Source organism: Nicotiana tabacum, chromosome 5, assembly GCF_000715075.1.
Source record: "Nicotiana tabacum cultivar K326 chromosome 5, ASM71507v2, whole genome shotgun sequence".
Taxonomy (NCBI): Eukaryota; Viridiplantae; Streptophyta; class Magnoliopsida; order Solanales; family Solanaceae; genus Nicotiana; species Nicotiana tabacum.
This window is the reverse complement of record NC_134084.1, coordinates 115,549,861-115,570,680: the sequence shown is the minus strand read 5'-3', so window position 1 is coordinate 115,570,680 and position 20,820 is coordinate 115,549,861. Positions and strand designations below refer to the sequence as shown.

At 39.3% G+C, this 20,820-nt stretch overlaps 1 protein-coding gene across 1 annotated transcript; it reads left to right on the top strand.

Annotated features, from left to right (window-relative positions):
- The first annotated feature begins 11,559 nt into the window (after positions 1–11,559).
- LOC107814988 (uncharacterized) lies at positions 11,560–20,342 on the top strand. The gene is made up of 6 exons (XM_075253026.1): positions 11,560–11,746; positions 12,343–12,778; positions 17,312–17,630; positions 17,910–18,872; positions 19,251–20,082; positions 20,152–20,342. Exons 1-6 carry the CDS (start codon positions 11,560–11,562, stop codon positions 20,340–20,342), a joined length of 2,928 nt encoding a protein of 975 aa, XP_075109127.1.
- The last annotated feature ends 478 nt before the right edge of the window (positions 20,343–20,820 follow it).

Sequence of the window (20,820 nt, the reverse complement as noted above, 5' to 3'; positions counted from 1 at the left end):
TTAGATTGTTTCGCTGGATATCATCAGATCTGGATGGACGAAGAAGATGCTGAGCAAACGGCTTTCATTACGCCATAGGGAATGTACTGCAACAAGATGATGTCATTTGGGTTAATGAATGCAGGGGCTACCTACATGAGGGACATGACTACTATTTTTCATGATATAATACACAAGGAGATTGAGGTGTATGTAGATGATGTCATCATAAAGTTCAAGAAAGCCACTGATCACATGGAGGATTTGAGGAAGTTCTTCAACAGATTGAGAAGGTACAACCTGAAACTGAATCCCGCGAAGTGCGCATTTGGGGTTCTTACCGGAAAACTACTTGCGTTCATTGTAAGTCACCGAGGAATAGAACTGGATCCATCAAAGGTGAAAGCTATTCAAGAATTGCCACCACCAAAGAACAAGAAGGACGTAATGAGTTTCTTGGGGAGACTTAACTATATCAGCCGGTTCATAGCACAATCTACAGTTATCTGTGAGCCAATCTTTAAGATGTTGAAGAAAGATGCTGCTACCAAATAGACCGATGACTGCCAAAAGGCCTTCGATTGAATCAAGAATACTTGTCAACACCACCGGTTTTGATCCCACTCGAGCTAGGTAGACCTCTATTGCTCTACCTCGCAGTATTGGATGGAGTGTTCGGTTGTGTTCTGGGGCAGCATGATGAAACGAGGAGGAAGGAGCAGGCCATATATTACCTCAGTAAGAAGTTCACCTCATACGAGGCCCGGTATTCTCTGTTAGAGCGCACTGTTGTGCTTTGACTTGGGTGGCACAAAAGTTGAGGCATTATTTCTGTGCCTATACCACATATCTCATATCAAGGATGAATCCTTTAAAGTACATCTTCCAGAAGCCCATGCCCACTGGAAAGCTAGCCAAGTGACAAATCCTGTTGAGTGAATTTGACATTATGTACATAACTCAGAAGGCAATTAAGGGACATGCACTAGCAGATCACCTTGCTGAAAATCTTGTAGACGGAGAATACGAACCCCTGAAAACATATTTTCCTGATGAAGAGGTATTATTCATAGGAGAAGACATTGTAGAATCCTATGACGGTTGGAGAATGTTTTTCGATAGATCAGAAAATTTCAAAGGAGTTGTCATAGGAGAAGTCCTAGTATCAGAAATCGGTCAGCATTATCCGATATCTGCCAAGCTCAGGTTCTCGTGCACCAACAATATAGCCGAGTACGAAGCCTGCATCTTAGGGCTCAAGATGGCCATTGACATGAACATCCAAGCATTTCTAGTAATTGGGGATTCAGACTTGCTTATACATCAGGTCCGAGAAGAATGGGCGACCAAGAACTCCAAGATACTCCCTTATCTGCATCATGTACAGGAGTTGAGAAAGAGGTTCACAAAGACAGAATTCCAGCATGTTCCCAGGGTCCAGAATGAATTCGCCGATACACTGGCTACCATATCATCCATGATACAGCATCCAGACAAGAATTTCATTGATCCCATTCTGGTAAAGATCCATGATCAGCCAAATTATTGTGCTCATGTCGAAGAAGAAGCAGATGGAAAGCCTTGGTTTCATGATATCAAGGAATACTTGGCAAAAGGATAATACCCAAAACTCGCAAACGCTACTTAGAAGCGCACGCTTCGGAGGTTATCCAACAATTTCTTTCACTGCGGAGGAATCATGTACATGAGGACTCCTGATTTGGGATTACTAAGGTGTGTCGACGCAAAGGAAGCATCCAGGCTATTAGAGGAAATTCATGCAAGGACCTACGGTCCACATATGAATGGTTTTGTCTTAGCAAAGAAAATACTCCGAGCTAGTTACTTTTGGACGACTATGGAAACAGACTGTATCTAGTATGTCCGAAAGTGCCACCGCTGCTAGATATATATAGACATGATAAAGGTGCCTCCAAATGAGCTTAATGCAACAAGCTCGCCATGGCCGTTCACCGCCTGGGGAATGGATGTTATTGGACCAATCGAACCTGCCGCATCAAATGGGCACAGTTTTATCCTAGTAGAAATTGATTATTTTACCAAATGGGTTGAAGCAGCATCTTACAGAGCAGTGACTAAGAAAGTCATGACAGATTTCGTCCGTGACTATATCGTTTGCCGGTTCAGGATCCCGAAGTCAATTGTCACTGATAATGGTTCCAACCTCAATAGTGACCTGATGAAAGCCATGTGTGAAACCTTCAAGATCAAACACAAGAATTCTACAGACCTCAGATGAATGAAGTCATAGAAGTCTCCAATAAGAATATCAAGAAGATAATGAGGAAAATGATAGAGAAGCATAAACAGTGGCATGAGAAGTAATCATTTGCTTTATTGAGGTACCGCACCATAGTCCGCACATCAATTGGGGCAACCCCCTATATGTTGGTTTGCGGTATAGAGGTAGTCATTCCCGCCGAGGTGGAAATTCCTTCCTTAAGGATCATACAGGAAGCAGAGCTCGACGATGCAGAATAGGTGAAAAGTTGTTACGAGCAACTAGCTCTTACAGATGGAAAGAGAATGAATGCAGTTTGCCACGGTCAGCTCTATCAGAACAGAATGTCCAGAGCCTTCAACAAAAGAGTTAAGCCGAGATAGTTCACACTGTGGTAGCTGGTGTTAAAGAAAACTTTTTTGCATCAAGATGAAGCCAAAGGGAAATTCTCTCCCAAGTGGCAGGGTCCATACATGGTTCACCGGTTCTGACAGGAGGAGCCCTCATACTTGCAGAAATGGATGGAGAAGTTTGGCCAAAGCTGATCAATTCAGACGCAGTCAAGCGATACTATGTGTAACCTTTATGCTTTCTTTTATGATGTAATTTGAACTACGCCTGACCTGATTCCTATTTAAGAGGGGATACGTAGGCATCCCTATTGGTTCGGTCACAAGTCAATAAAATTTTCATTTCCCCCGCAATTGGAAACTGGGACAGAAATTTTAGAAGGATCCTCAAAATTCTAAAGTGATTTCAGCCATTCGTCGCAAGCAGCCGTCAGAAGCAGCAGCCCAATAAACTGAGGCAGAATTTTGAGGATGACCCTTAGAATTTCGGAGCAAGAAAAGTTGCAATGTCTTGAACTACGTCGCAGTCGTCGGTTCATCTAAAGAAAACTATTCTTAATTATGTATTTATGTTACATTTTCTTTACTAAAATCATGCATGTTTATTACTAAAATTTCCTTGTTTAGCAATGCTACCCCAGTATATATACAGTATCGCCGGATCAAAGCCGAGCAGGTCAAGCAAAGCCAGCGACGATACGAACTAACCTTTACCACCTTTACAAACTCACGATGTTTTCTTTGGATGCAGGCACTTGAGTCGCAAAATCATCAAATATACTATACGCTCACTCACAAAGTTCAGGAATACAACTCTTCGAACTGTTGCACTTGCTCGTGACTGCTATCTGCACACAACAGTGTCCCTAGCAGGCACAATATCCCCAGTAATCACGATACCGCAATCCGCTACCAGCTAAGAAAACTCTATTGTCATTTGCCATTTTCACTTCCTGCATAAGGCTACCATTCTGCCTTCCGAGACTAAGCTCTGTCTCCATCTGCATTCACTTCCTGTATAAGGCTACCATTCTGCCTTCCGAGAATAAGTTCTGTCTCCATCTGCATTCTCTGCATTGCATAAGGCTACCATTCTGCCTTCCGAGACTAAGCTCCGTCTCCATCTGCATTATCTGCATTGCATAAGGCTACCATTCTGCCTTCCTAGACTAAGTTCTGTCTCCATCTGCATTCACTGCATTGCATAAGGCTACCATTCTGCCTTCCGAGACTAAGCCCTGTCTCCATCTGCATTCCCTTGATTGCATAAGGCTACCATTCTGCCTTCCGAGGTTAAGCTCTACCTCCATCTGCATGGCTAAAAGATCGCCACATTATTGACATTCTGCATGGCTGAAGATCGCCACTTTATTTACATTCTGCATGGCTAAAAGATCGCCACTTCATTTACATTTTGCATCAGCTGAAAGATCGCCACTTCATTTACATCTTGCATCAGCTGAAAGATTGCCACTTCATTTACATCTTGCATGGCTGAAATATCGCCACTTTATTTATATTCTGCATGGCTGAAATATTGCCACTTCATCTTGCATGGCTGAAATATCGCCGCTTTATTTCACATCTGCACTGGCTGAAAGATCGCCACTTATTGCATTTCATGGGCTGAAAGATCGCCACCTACTGCATCTCATGGGCTAAAAGATCGTCAATCTATCCAAATGTGTCATTGTTCGGAGGCACCATTTTCATAGCCCGAGAATGTCATGTCATGGCCTGAGGACCCCTTTTATTTTTGCATATCATTATTCAAAGGAGTCATAGTTCGGAGGCATCATTCTCATAGCCCGAGAGCATCATTTCATGGCCTGTGAATCCCTTATCATACGCTTCATGTCCCAGGACGTCATGGTCTTAGGACGTCATCCTAACCGTCCAAAGACAACATTCATGGTTTGACGGGAACTTGCGTCACATTTAAATTTCCGCACAATATACACTTCTATTGCTTATTTGCAGGTAAACCGACGAGCAACAGTCGTCTCAGCAGGAGCAGTCCTGCTCCAATTCCCGCAAGCCCTATTAGACCTTAACCGCTCATCCCATTGCACCCGTTCTTGAAAAACCTCCATCGGCATACCTTGCCGACGGATCCTAAACTACAAATGGCCTGATTCCTGTAAGACCAGGGATATGTAGGCAGCTCAGAAATCATAGCACGGTCAACCTCTTCAAACCATTTCATTCGGTGAAAATTGGCCATCTTATCTTTACCCGACAACTCTTTCATCCTTCCCGGGTAAAGAGGGACAGCTATTGATATCCAATTTTTCCCTATATATTTTCATATGTAAAATACCTTTTAAAACATAATATATAGGCATATATAAGCATATCCCAAGGTCCTATTTTTTTTCTTAATTTTTTTTAAAGATTTTTAAATCAATTTTATTGCCCTATTTTATCAAGAAAAACCAATAAGTGTTCCAAAATTGGCATTTTGGTAAATCATTTATTGGATTCTCTTGTTTGTACCAAAATATAGCTAAGGTAAGTTTTGCATATTGTTTTACAAATTTATTTAGTATTTTAAAGCTAAACTGCATATAATTGCAATATTAGCCTATTTTAAATTTAATTGTGTTTATAATTACAAAATTGATTCCAGTATTTTTTTAATTTAATATTTACATATTATTAGTTGATTTAGTACTTTTAATTTGTTTCCAAAAATTATTTTATTATTTTTAAAATAAATAAGGAAAAAGTGGCTATTTAAATACTAGCCCCAACTATTTTGATTATAGCCTTAAATCAGCCCCAATTGAACCCAATTCCCAATCTCAATTCCCTAACCCGATTTTAATTTAAACTCGCCCATGACCCAATTAAATCCTACCCGACCCAAACCCCTCTCATCCTGGCCGTTGATCTTTGAGATCAACGACCCCTATTCACTCTTACCTTTTTTAACCCAAACGACCACCCTAACCTTCTCATTTCTCACCTACCAGCCGCCTCTGAACCCTCCACTCTATCAAATACTCTCGAACCTTCTCAAACCCTAGCCGCCTCATACCATCTTCGCCTTGAAAGCCACCGGAATCTATGGCTTCCAAGGCTATGAGAGTCCTGCACCGGCCTCCCATGACTCACACGCGCCTGATTTCTGAAGATTCAAGGCATGACTATGAAGGGTCGTATCTAGACCTCTGTCGATTCGAAGTTTCATGGTCATCTCCGGCTTTGCTCCGGCGTACCATGGTTGTTCGAGCCTGATTTTGACCTCTCTGACTTAGATCAGTGACTCTTCAAAGCCTTTCTCACTACTAGGGTTCCTCTGAAACCCTAACCCTTCGAGGTTTTCTCCAATTCTTTTAGATCTGTTGTGTATCTATGCTTTCCCTAAGTTTTCAAACGATTTCTCTGGCTTTTCTTTCAAAATTACTTTCAGAACAATTTCTTTTCTGATCTAGGATTTTTTGGAAAAATGTTTAAGTGTTTCTCTGACTTTCTTTCTTTTTTCTTTTGTGTGCATCTGCCTTTACTATGTTCTTATATTTTTTCTTCTACCATGTTCTTGTATGCTCCTTCTATTGTGTTTTTTATATCCTGTTCTTGTATGCATCTCCTACTGTGTTTTCCTATACTATGTTCTCGTATGCTTTTCTGCTGTGTTCTGGTACTTTCTTCCACCATGTTCTGATATGTTTCTCCTATTATATTTTTCTACTGTGTTCTTAAGTGTTTTACTATTTTCCTTCTACTAAGTTCTGTTTAAGTTTCTTCTAAAAACTTCTCAGCATGTTTCTGCTACTGATCTTATCAGTATTTTCCATTACGTTTCGTGTTAGCTTCTTCTACTCTATTTTCTTTGAATTCTTCCGCTATGCTCTGCATGTTACTTTTCTATCATGTTTCTCACGAGTTTCAGTTGCTGAGAGGAACATGGTAGAGGTTTCAGTTCTTTCTGAGACCTCTGAACCTATTTTGAACCTCTGAAATGAGTTTCAAAACATTTGTTCTTCATATGATTCCAGCTCTTGCTAAACTCTGCTGCACTGGATCTTCTACTGATTTTACAATGACACCACAGCCTTTTTCATGCTTAACATGTTCGTATGCTCCTTATATATGATAAATTTCCCTCTAAAATGGTTTTCAAATTTGCAATTAGTTCAAACTTCCTTCTGAATATGGCTTGATTGATTTCTTTCCATTGTTTGCTGATTTTCTCTATGACTCGGCCTAAGTTAAAACCCTCTTCATCCTTTCTTGACTCGGTTCATTCATACAAAAATCCCTGACCTTTGATTTACTGGCTATTAATTGATTTTCTTACGTTATTTGTAAAACCATGTACTACAAAACCCTATCCTTAAAATAACCTTTTATGTATTTGCCCCTAATTGCATGTTGTGCACAAAGTGCTTACTCAATTTCTTTCCTTAAATGGTTTTTACCCGTTTGAATCTGAATCCCTTAATTAAGGGAAGTCTTGTGTAATTGATTGACAATCAGTTCCTCAACTATTTTCTTACCTTATTTCTGCATGATTTTACACTATAAAAGGCATGACCCTTTTCACAAACAACAACACACTTTCACAATCCTTCTGAACTCTTACTTACACCTAATAGTATTCTCTCTTCTTGTCTGCACTGTGGCTTTTATAAAACTACTGCATTTTCTCTATTTGTTTCTTTGAAACTAGTATGTCCTAATTTAAGCTTCAGCATCATCACAATGTGTTCATTTACAGCTTTTATATCCATGTCTACTTTACTGTTTCTGTAAAGTTCAATACTTAAGTTAGTATGGTCATATCTTTCTGCCTGTTTTAGCTGTGAATCCTTGCTCCCTATCCCCATTACCCCTATCTGTTTGAGAGTTGTGACTTAAGGCATGGCAATGTGAGTTGTTGCCCATGAATTGAGTTTGAACCAATGGGGTCTTAACCTCTAAGCAAACAGGCTGGAAGGTGGGCCAGCATCTTCCATTGTTGGATGTGCCCATCAGCTTGCTTTTCTTTTGCTCTTGCAAATTCCCCCATTCCCCTACACCCTTATGTGTACTGATTTTAAGTTATTCCCCTTTTCCCTTTTCCCTTTCAGAATTCTACTTTTGCACTTGCACTCCCTCTTAGTTCCTAAGTTCTACCCCCCTCTTGTGAGCCTTGCCTTGGGACCTTGAGTTTCCTCTGAACTTGGACACCTGATGGTTGGCCCTTCCACACTGCACTATGGCTTAATCTGGTGATACATTTGGGTGTAAGCACTGCCCGGAGTTCTTATGAAACTCTTAGGGAACTCTGACACATCCAATATAAGAAAGGCTTTGAAATATGACCTCTTGAAGTTGGTTTACTTCATACTTCAGACAGGAAGTCTGAATCAGGCTCTCCTCGGTTGTACTTTTTAATTTCCGATGCATTTTTTACTTTACTTTTCTGGGCTGTAATAACTTTGTAGTAAAACTCTCGGGGATGGCTAGTGAAAAAGGGCGGGGTAACCATGTATGCAAAAGGGGTAGATAACCTGCCTATGGGAGTTTATGAATTCCTACATTCTCATATAAACACCATATCTATAGGAATCTCGCATTCTCATATAGATACCATATCTCTAAGAATTTCTGCATTCTCATGTGTAGATACCATGTCTATAGGAATCCTGCATTCTCATATATAGATATCCTGTTCATAGGAGTTTTCTGAATTTCTGCACTCTCATATAGATATCATGTCTATAGGAATCCTGCATCCTCTCATATAGGTATCATGTCTATAATTACTCGAAATCTGAATTCTGTATATGCATATAGAAAATATGCCTATAGGTCTTTCTGAATCTTGCATATCCACTTTTCATTAGGCAAACATGTTTATAGGTCTTAAATAACCAACTGCAATTAGATATCATGTTCATATAAAATACAATACCTAGATATCATGTTTGTAGGATTTCTGCATTTCTCTATGTCTATAAAAGTGTTCTAAAGTTGACAAATGCATAGAAGGCATGCCTATAGGAGCTTTAATCAAATCTGAATTGCCTCACTCGCTTATGAGTCTAAAACCAGCATAATAATGCATTACCAGTTGCAGAACTTATTATCTTTTGCTAAAACTCGCCCTCCATTAGTAATTGACAACTTTTCTTAAATCAGTATGTAATCAGCTCATATCCTTGTTTCTGAAGTCTGTAGATATCATGCCTATAGGATTTTCGTCCAACACTTAGGCATCCATAGGGTAAACTTATAAACTGAATCAGACTTTTATCAGCTACAACCAGCAGGCAGGCCTGATTCGGGCTTCTTATCTGAACTATGTAATAAATCAGTCTGCCTCAACCGTTTAAGTTTTAATTAGACCCTAAACAGTACATGCAAGTCATGCTACATTATGTACTTTCTTTGGTTTAAAGGAGGTCTGTTTGAGCCCTTTTATTTGTTTATATGCTTCCCCAAACTTGCTATATGTGTTTTGTTTGTCGCTTAGTATTTTACCTTTTGAAACCACAAATAAGCCCAATACCTCCTCCCTTTAGGATTAGTAGTCCCAAGTGCCTCCGGGGCTGATAGGATTGGGGTGGGTAATAGCATGCAATAAGTAAACGAGACCATTCCACGCTTTAATACCTTAACGGGGTGGGAAAGGGTAGATATGGATATGATAACCACGCGATAACATCATGTGTAGCCCCTCACTAAGGAGTGATTACCAGATGTTATGTGGGGTGATTCATATTATTAATAAACCTAGGACCCCCCCCCCCTTCCCTTTGTTTTCTTTGTTTTTTTTAAATCTTTTTAAATCATTTCTTCTAAGAAAATAAGCTCTTTTAGTTCCTTTTTCTTACTTTTGTTTATTTGTAACCATTACGTGAAAATCCCCTTTTATTTGAAGCCTTTATTTGCCTATGTGTTATTTGCACTTAAGTCACAACAATAGTTTGGCCGGGAACCACACTAGTGGATCCTGAGAGGTGCCTAACACCTTCCCTTTGGGATAATTTCAAGCCCTTACCCAATCTCTGGTTACTCAAATCAAACCTTTCTTAGTGTTCTGATGCACTTAAATCATTAGGTGGCAACTCTTCAATTCAAAACCCAATTCCCAAAAGGGAACGAGTTGTATCCCAAATGTCATAAACCCGATTTCGCGAGAAAAAGTGGGCGTGACAATAGCATGATGAGCTAACTCTGAGAACCCCATCTCATACTGCGTCACAATCATATCTCCCTGATGCAACTGCTCGAATTGCCAGCACAGCTTCTCTCTGCGAGACTTTGGCATATACTTCTCCAAGATGAGAACGGAGAATTGCTGCCAGGTAAGGGGCACTGCATCAACAGGCCTACACCTCTCATAAGCCTCCCACCAAGTAAAGGCAGCTCTAGAAAACTAAAAAGTAATAATACGAAATACCGGGGTTTCATACCCTTAGGTCCAGATTTACAATGGTTACTTACCTTAAACCGGATGAAATACTATACCGCGACGCCCTTGCCTCTTGACTCAGCCTCAACTCGCATCGAATCTATCTAAAATCAGAAATATGACGTCAAAATATGCTAAGGGAACGAAACCCACACAAAAATAATCAAAATACAACACAAATCCCGAAATTGGTCCAACCCGACCCCCCGGGCCCACGTCTCAGAATTCGATAAAAATTACATCAATAAACTCCTTATCCTCCCATGAGTTCGTACATACCAAGAATACCGAAATCCGACCACAAATGAACTCTCAAATATCTAGATTAAGGTCTCCAATTTCCAAGCCCTAAACCCCCAATTTTTGCTACTAATATCCATAAATTCAAGCTTAATTAGTCAAAAACCATCATAGAAACAAGTTTAGGGTCCAAAAACCTTACCTCCACGAAATCCCCTTAAAATCCCTCTTCAATTTGCTCTCTCAAGCTCAAACCCGTATGAGAAAATGATGAAATAACCAAAAATTTGCGAAGGAAACCTTATATACTTTGTGGCCCAGGGTTTTCGCACCTGCAGAGCCGCTTATGCGTTTTCCACTCAAACCCTCAAAATCGCACCTGCGCATAAACTACCGCACCTGCGGTCTCACAGGTGCGACCGAACTTCTGCACCTGCGCCTTCAGCTCTTCATACCCAATTTTTCATCTGCGGCTAGTAGTCCGCTTCTGCGGTCCCACATCTGCAGTCCCCAAGCCTCACATGCGGTTATGACAGGAGCTTCAGCATTTCAGCTGCAAATTTCCAACTCCAAAACTCCCGTCAACCATCCGAAATCACCCCGAAGCCCCTGGAACCTCAACAAAAAGTACGAACAAGCTATATATCACCATACAAACTTATACCAAATTTTGAATCACCTAAAACAACATCGAATCAACAAAATAACATCAAGCCTAAGATTCCAAAAACTTCCAAATTTCGCTTTTGATCAGAAAGTCTATCAAACCTAGTCCGAATGTCTTGAAAATTTGCACACACGTCACAAATGATACAACGGACCTACTGCAACTTCTGAAATTTCATTCCGATCCCTATATCAAAATCTTCGCTATCAACCGGAAAATGCCAAAAATCCATTTTCACCAATTCAAGCCTAATCTATTTCGGACCTCCAAAACACATTCTGATCATGCTATTAAGTCCCAAATCACCTCCCGAAGCTATCTAAATCATAAAAATCAAATTTCGAGATCGTTTTCTCACAAGTCAACTTCCCGGTTGACTTTTTCCAACTAAACTACCAACTTAAGAGACTAAATGTCTCAAACATCACCAAAATCATTCCGAACTCCAACCAACCAACTCGATTCCATACAATACGACTAAACAAGACATAAAAAAGCAGAAATAGGGAAAACGGAGTGGTAATTCATGAAATGACCGGCCGGGTCAATATAGAAAAATATTGTTGCTGAGCTCAACAAAGGGTTGAAGCTCAATGGTGACAACTATGAAACCTGGAGCTTGAAAGTCCAGTATGTGCTAGAGGAGCAAGAGGTTCTGGAGGCCATTAACAATGCCATGAATAAGCCTGAGGAAGGCAACACTGCTTGTCATAGGCGTGAACATGAAGCCTATTACAGTTGGAAGAAAAAGAACTCCATTCCTCGCATTACATTGTTGAGCACCTTGGATGATGACATCCTAAGAGAGTTTAAGGATCACCAAAGAGTTATGGATCTTTGGATTGCTTTGAGGAAAAGGTTTGGTACTTGTTCCACTGCAAGGCTGTGATCCTTAACGATCAAATTTGATTCATATAAGAAACGCCCAGAACATTCAATGAAAACACATCTGAGGCAAATAACAAATATGATCGAGGTGTTGAAAGATGTTGGTCATGTGTTGACTGATGAACAACAAATCAAGCTGTCATACGCTCTTTACCTAGTTCTTGGGATCATATGAAAATGCATTTGACCCATAATGAGAGAATCACAACTCTGGAAGATGTCCGTGGGCATCTTGAGTTAGAGGAGGAACGACTTGAGGCCGCAATGCCAATAGCTGAGTTGCACATGGCAACAACCTCCAAGACCAAGAGTGATTCAAAGAAAAGGAACTAGGGAAAGAAGAGAGGGCCACCTTAGCATGCAAAAAGGGCAAAGACTGAAAAAGGCAAGAATAGACGTCCCAAACGTGTCAAAGTTGCTAAAGTGAAATGTTATAATTGTGACACAAAGGGTCACTACGCCAGAGATTGCTCTGAGCCTCCTAGAAAGGTATTTCACAATGCTCGAATTAGTAAATTTTGTGTTTCTAGTTTTGTTTTTGTAACTGAATATAATCCTTTGTGGATTGTAGACTCAGGAGCAATGGACCACATAGCCTGGGAACGCAGTGCCTTTGTTGAATTTTGGCAAGTTCCACGTGGAGTAAAATGGATATATGTGAGCAACAACAATAAAGTTGTTGTTGAAGGGATCGGTACATGCAAGTTAGTCATGTGTGGTGGTCGAGACCTAATACTACATGATGTTCTCTTTGCACCAATAATTCGCCGGAATGTTATTTCAGTTTTAGTTTTTCTTAAGCTAAGATTTAACTTGTTTTGTCATGGAAATTTTGCCAAGTTGACTTTTGGTTTTGTGACTGGAGGTTTAATTATTATGGATTTGGATTATGATTCATTTAATAATAATGCTAGTTTTTCAATGTTTGTTTCTTCACATAAATATGACAGTGATGTAAACATATGGCATGCTAGACTTGTTCATATTGGCCAACAAAGAATGCAAAGGTTAGCAAAATAAGGTTTGCATTCCAACATTGAACATGTGGAATTCTGCAAGAAAACCTTTTGGTCAAGCGTCTAGAGCCGAATATCCTTCGCAATTAGTCCATTCAGACATATGTGGGCCTATGAATGCTAGGGCTAGGCATGGAGCAAGTTATTTCATCACATTTATTGATGACTTTACACGTTTCAGTTATGTCTATTTAATTTCCCACAAATCAGAAGCAGTAAGTTGCTTCAAACGCTATATGAGCTTAGTGGAAAATCAATTAGATAAGAAGATAAAAGCTCTTCGAACTAATCGTGATCGTGAATACTTATCAACCTAGTTTAATAATTTATGTGATGAAAAGGGAATAGTTCATCAAGTTGACTATTCCAAATACTCCACAACAAAATGGTATTGCCGAGAGAAGAAATAGAATGCTCCTAGAAATAGTTAGGTCTAGCGGAGCATATCTAGAAAAGCAGTCATGCTAATGTTAAGGGAATCGTGAGAAGAGGAAGATCATTAATGGAATCTCATTTATTTGTATTCACTGTTGCACCAATTATAACTTATGAGATATGATTATGAATACAAGAAATAATGATATATGAGATTTTGAGACTATATTAAATGTGATTTATATGATCTAGGGTACTGCATATTTTATGATCTACTTGCAGGTTTGCGCTCGACGAGAGGCTATATACTCCTAACAAATATATAGCACTTAGCTCTCACAGTATGCTGGTCGCACGGTCTACTTCCCTGTATGAATGATTGAGAAGATGAGTTGTGAATATGTTTCTCATGCTAGATGGCACTCTCATTATGTATGATTGGGAGATGTAGGAAATATTGGGTCCATCCATAAGGGGAGAAATTCAAAAATAGCCAGATTTACAAGCGGTCATTCAAAAATAGCCACAGTTTCAAAAGTAATCAAAATTTAGCCACTTTTCATGTAAAAATAAATCTGAGCGAAAACACGTTCAAATTCCGAAAAATACTCCAGCATATATACTGGAGTTTCAGCATAAGTATAATGGAACTCCAACATATTATAATGAAGTTCCAGCATAAGTATACTGGAACTCCAGCATAATATACTGGAGTTCCAGTATAATATACCGGTCCAGTATAATATGTTGGAAGTTCATACACAAGTGCTCCAATCTCTACTATATTAGACATATAGTATAATATGTTGGAAATTCATGATGGAACTTTCCGCGTGTTGGAGTTCCAGCATAATATGCTGGAAGTTCATACACAGGTGCACCGATCTGCAGTATATTATGCCGGACAAGTCCTTGTTGCGGCAAAATAGTGGCTATTTTTCAATGACTTTGCAAACGCTGGCTATTTTTGAATGAACCGTCCGAAAACTGGCTAGCACGTGCTATTTCAACACCCATAAAGGGTGCTCTAAGGCCCAGTAGGGTTATTAGTTAACCCTAATACTCCCTATATAAGTACACTTAGTGTGTACAATAAAAATATATAGAAAAACAGTATTTTCCCACGCGCTCTTCTCCCAAAATCAGACGAGTGGTTTAGGGGTTGCTCCAACACACTGTAACAACCACCACCGACCAGTGATTCCAGCCGCGGTTCCTCCGTTCTTTCCGCTTCCGCTACGCAAATAAGTAAGTTCTCGTTTTACGATTTACGCACTATCTAATGTGTTTAGAATAACGTATTCCTTCACTATCTAATTTTCAAGGGACAAAATAAAATTGCAACTATAGTATTTGAAGATGGAAAAATATAATACTCTAGATAAGTAATCCTCAAAAAGAAAATTAAAATGCTGTCGTCACTTATGAATTGAAGTCCAATTCTTTACAAATATTTCAACTCTCAAGTGATTCAATGGAACGATATTATCAACTTTTAAAACTTTACTAGTTAACTTATCATAGAAACATGATCATTGCACAATTACTAATAATGTTCCAAACCAAATGTATATATGTGGCAAAAGGAGTTAATAGTGTTTACCCTAAAATCGGATAATAATTGAATTTATACACGATTTTAAGGACACGTGATATAAATTGGTACAAATTAAGAAGAATAAATTAGTATTAATATTGATAATGAAAGAAATAATGCAAATCGCACGAATTGAACAGTCTTGGCCCTCGAGTTCGGTCTCCCTTGAACCAAATATGTTTCAACTTGCTTATGAACAAAATAACAAGATAATAAAGCTAGAAAATGACAGTATATTGCTTAGTATTGTGCGAATATGATGTCTTTACAAATAATCAGACTCTCTTTTATATAGTAGGGGAGTCCTACTCTAGGTACAATTCTATATGAGTAAAGAAATCTCATGATTGGCTAATTAATCCGGCGGATATTTTGACTTTCCATTATTCGACTCGGTAAGCTTCCCTCGATCTCTATTTTGTTCGGTATCGATCTTGGTCGATCTCGATCTTGATCAATCTCAAGATCACGAGCTCGACAACCTAACTTTGCATCATTATTCGATATAATACGAGGCTGAACCTTGACTTATTGCGTTCCAGTTTTTAGTCACACAAAAGGGGCAAAGCTGATTTTGACCGTACATCTATCAAAAGATTGCAGAAAAATCCTTCATATAAAAAAATATAACCGTCCAATCGGGAAGTTCGTTTCACACGCACTCTCACACGGTCCACTCTTCCGATCCCAAAACCTCAACTGCCCAGTGCCCATCCCCCCAACTGCTGATAGCTATGGAAGACCCAAAAACCGACCAATCTCCGGCAGCCAACTGCTCAACTCCGGCACCGGGCACCGTTGACGATCTGCCACCTCAGGCTGCAACCGAAAGTTGCGAAGAGAAGCCCGATAAGGAAGACCCAGACAGCTTACGTCAGCCCAAGAGAAGAAAAAACTGCCCCACTGCTTTAGATAAATTTGATTCCGTAAATTCAGCTACTAATTTAGGGTTTTCATTTTCTTTTGACTCGAAATTCTCCGGTTGCTCAACTCCCGAAGTTACCCCCAAATTCGGATCCTTCAATCGGGTCAAACCAAAACCCGTTTCTAGCAAAGATCCGGAATCCGAAGAAAGGGAGCTAAAAGAAGATGAAGAAAGAGCTGATGTTATTGAAAAGAAGAAGAATTCTTTGGGTTTGTTGAGTTCAGTTGATGGGATTAAAACTGTTGATTGAAAGAGATCGGAATTACAGAGTGAGTCTAAGAATTATCCTTTTGCACCGGATCCGGCGGCGCCTCCCGTCGGAATTTCCACGCCGGCGCCGGGAATTGGGGGTTGGGGTGAGGGGGGAAGGAGGTGGGTAAATGGTGGGTGGCGTCATCAATTTAGTACTATTTGTAAACACTGGAAACAAGAGCTTTTTGGTTGTTGTAATTGCGTCAATAATAATGATAGGAGTAATAAAAAGCTGTTTCTTTATACTCTTTTTTCGTTTAATGATGTGTTAATCTTATTTGAACTTTAGCGGATAGTAGTTTCATTTTTGCTTTTAATATTTTAAGGAAGTGATTATAAGCTAATTATAATCCGAAATAATGATTTTAATAAATAAATTCGTACATGTATGCCTTAATACATAAACATAAAAGTGAAAACAATAGGTTTTACTCCTTTCGTTCCAATTTATGTGAACCTGTTTGACTGGACACGGAGTTTAAGAAAAAATACAAAAAATTGGAATTTGTGGTTCTAAACAAGTCAAAAAGGGGCCCATAGTATTTGTGTGGCTATAAAAGCTTTTCATTAAGGTTAGAATTGTAAGTTTAAGCTAAATTGTAATCAAATTTAGAAAGGGATCATTATTTTTAATACGGATCAAAAAAGAATAGGTTCACATAAACTGTAACAGAGGGAGTAATAAATATGGCATTTCTAAAATCTTGTCAATTTTGATTTTATTGAGGATAGTGACACATGACAGTCACGTGAGTTAGTGTAGTTAGCTGAAGGTTACAACAACAACAACAACAACAACAACAACGACCCAGTATAATCCCACAAGTGGGGTCTGGGGAGGGTAATATGTACGCAGACCTTACCCCTACCCCGAAGGGTAGAGAGACTGTTTTCAGGAGACCCTCGGCTCAAAAAAGCAACAGGAGCCAATATATTAGTACCATAAAAATGCATAATACATATATCAGTTAGCTGAAGGTTAGTTATAACTAATTATGTGATTGGTGGTTAGATAGTTAGTGGAGAATGTTAGTCCAGCTGTCATACACAATGTATATAAGTAGGACATATATCTTTTGTATTCAGTTTTTTACATAGTGAAATATACAATCATTTTCTGCTCACATGCTCTCCAATGAGTTCTTCATTCTAGAACCTTCTTGTTCATCTTCTTCTTCCTAGCTCCAGTTGATCTGATCTTCGAGCTTCATCATGGTATCAGAGCCTAGGGGCTAAACACACGATCGTTGTGGTGGATATCTTCTGATGTCTGCAGAATCATTTTGTTGCTGATTATTTGAGTTTTTCCTCAATCAGTTAATCTAGTTTCTGTTTTTTGATTTGCGATTTGTGAATCTATAATTCCTTGAATCAGAGAGTTGAATCAACTGAATCTGTTGGCAATGGCGAATGGAGAAGAAAATTCAACTGGAACAAGCACAGCAATGACCATAGATCATCATCACCCATTGTATTTACAGCCCTGTGATACTCCAGGTAGTTCCCTGATCTCTATTCAACTAACTGGATCTGAAAACTATGCATTGTGGAGTAGATCTATGAAAATAGGTCTAATTGGTAAAAGTAAGCTAGGATTTGTTGATGGACGATGTACTAAGGATAAGTTTGATCGATCCTTGCATGAGCTTTGGGAGAAGTGTAATGCAATAGTTCTGTCATGGATTATGAATGCTGTGAGCACATAATTACTTAGTGGAATTGTATAAAAATCTAGTGCACACAAAGTCTGGACTGATCTAAAGGATAAGTATGATAAGGTAGATGAATATTGCATCTTCTTCATGCACAAGGAAATTGCAACTTTATCGCAGGGAATTTCCTCAGTTTCTGCATATTTCTCCAAATTGACAGACACCTAGGAGGAATATGATGCCTTGATGCCCTGCCCTGGGTGTGACTGCACAGAATCTAAGAGCTATTTTGAACATTTTGAGTACCAAAGGCTGCTGCAGTTTCTTATGGGGCTAAATGAAATATATAGCCAACCTAGGAGTCAGATATTGATGATGAGCCTTGTTCCTACAGTTAATAAAGCATATTCCATGATAGTCTCTGAAGAAAGCCAAAGAGCTTTGGGAAAGTTCACTCAGTCTATAGACATTGGAGATGGAACAACATTTTTCACCAACAAAGGCATGAATTCAGGGAACAATTATAATCCCAGAAGAGGAAATCTATTCTGTGATTATTGCAACTATAAAGGACACACAAGAGGCACTTGCTTCAAACTGCATGGATATCCAGTTGATTTCAAAATGAGGAAGAAGACAACAGGCTTTCCTCAAAGACCTATGGCCAATGCAACCATACAGGAAGAACAACAATCAATGACAAAGCAGGTGACCAATACAACTACACAGGAGGCACAACAAGTGATCAACACATTTGCTGCAAATGTAGCACAAGGAGGAAGGCCAATCATGTTTACTCAAGAGCAATATGATCAAATATTGAAGCAGATTAGTACAGGGACAGGTGAAAATGCAAGCTTTGCAGGTACATCTAAGACCTTTGTTACAAATGAAAAGGTTAAAGATGAGAATTGGACAGTGGACTCTAGTGCAACCAACCACATGGTTCACACCAGAGAGCTACTTGACAAGATAAACACAAATATCCTAGGCAATGCACCAAAGGTATATGTACTTGATGGAACTTCACTTGATGTTGAATGTACCGGAGAGAGTAGAATTGGTGAAAACAATATTGTTAAGAATGTTTTGTATGTTCCAAATTTTAAATATAACCTCTTGTCTGTGTCCAAGCTTACAAGGGTCTTAAGATATTTTATATCCTTTTATCCTGACTTCTGGATAATGCAAGACCTTCACAGTGGGACGGTGAAGGGGATTGGTAAGGAATTAGAAGGGTTGTACAACTTCCAGCATCAGAAACATGAAGCCAAGGCTGCAAATGTACATCTTTAGAGATCTACTGTGTAGGAGGAGGACTTAAAGGTGTGGCATGGAAGACTTGGACATGCTCCAGATAGATTAGTGAAACAAATTCCAAACATGAAGTTCAAGGCTAATAGTGATAAAATAAAGAAATGCACAATCTGTCCTTTGGCTAGACAAGGCAGATTGCCTTTCCCTAAGAGTATAAGTAGATCAGATAAACCATTTCAATTGATTCATGTGGATGTTTGGGGTCCATATAGAGTACAAACTCATAGTGGACATAGATTTTTCCTTACTATAGTAGATGATTGTAGTAGAATGACATGAATTTACTTACTAAGGCTCAAGAGTGATGTGGTTGTATGTTTGATATAAATTTTAGCCTTAATAAAGACTCAATTTGCTGTGACTGTGAAAGTAATAAGAAGTGACAATGGATCTGAGTTTTTCAATTCTAAATGCCACAGTTTGTTTCAATCTTATGGAATGATTCACCAGAGTTCACGTTTTCACACCCCACAACAAAATGGGGTAGTGGAAAAGAAACAAAGACACATACTGGAAGTGGCTAGGACCATCAGGTTGCAGGGTTATTTGCCTCTAAAATTTTGGGGAGAATGTGTACATGCAACCATTTATGTCATAAATAGGTTGCATCTATCAGTGTTGTTAGGAAAATCATCTTTTGAGATGTTGTATGGAAGAGTACCATCTTTACAGCACTTGAGAACCATAGGGTGTCTATGCTTTGCTAAGGTTGTGGGAGAAAAAGATAAATTTGCAGCCAAATCAGTTGGAGCTGTGTTGATGGGATATTCATTGTCCCAGAAGGGATACAAACTGTATACTATTTTAACTAACTCTTTCTTTGTAAGCAGGGATGTCAAATTTATGGAGCATATCTTTCCATTTCAAGTACTTAAGGAAGGAAAGTTGCAGTTTTTTCCTAATGGTGTATTGCACTATCCAGTCACTACTGACGCTATTCCTATGCAGATCAACACACAAAATGATGATGCATCCCTTTCAGCAATGCCACCTGTTGCAGACAACCACACTGCTGATACACAACCTTCATCACCACTTCCTTTATTCTCTGAAGACACTCCAGCTCAGCAGTCACCTCTTTCAGAACAGGATACACCTATTCCTATGGGTCCCCCATTAAGGAAGTCAGGCAGGACCACTAAGGAGCTTGTATGGCTGCAAGATTATGTCTGCAACGGTTCCTTGACAAAGTCAGAAGGGCACTAGCTTTGCAAATACCCAATGCATAACTATTTGACTCATTAAGGTTTCTCAGTCAAGTATCAGTCTTATTTGTCCAAAATCACCGGCATTAGAGAGACTTTGAGTTATGAGGAGGCTGCATCAGATCCCAAATGGCTTGATGCTATGTATCAGGAGTTGAATGCACTCAAGGACAACAAGACTTGGACTCTGGTAGATTTGCCAGCAGGGAAGACTCCTATTGAATGCAAGTGAGTGTTCAAGATAAAGTATAAGGCCAATGGAGAGGTTGAAAGTTACAAGGCACTACTAGTAGCTAAAGGTTACAATCAAATAGAAGACTTAGACTATCAGGAAGCTTTCTCCCCTGTAGTCAAAATGGTGACAGTCAGGGTAGTTATAGCTTTAGCTGCAGCCAACAACTGGAATTTGTATCAAATGGATGTTTATAATGCATTTCTCCAAGGAGAGTTCACTGAAGAAGTATATATGTGTCCACCCCAGGGATTTCCCAGCCAGGGGGAGAAGGTGTGTAGGCTGCACAAATTCGTATATGGGTTAAAATAGGCTTCAAGACAATTACAACATGAGTACCTGATGAGCAAGCTAGGAGTGCTCAACCTATTTGCACCACCTAGCTTGAGGGGGAGTATTGAGGAGAAGAGTGACACATGACAATCACGTGAGTTAGTGTAGTTAGCTGAAGGTTAGTTATAACTAATTATGTGATTGG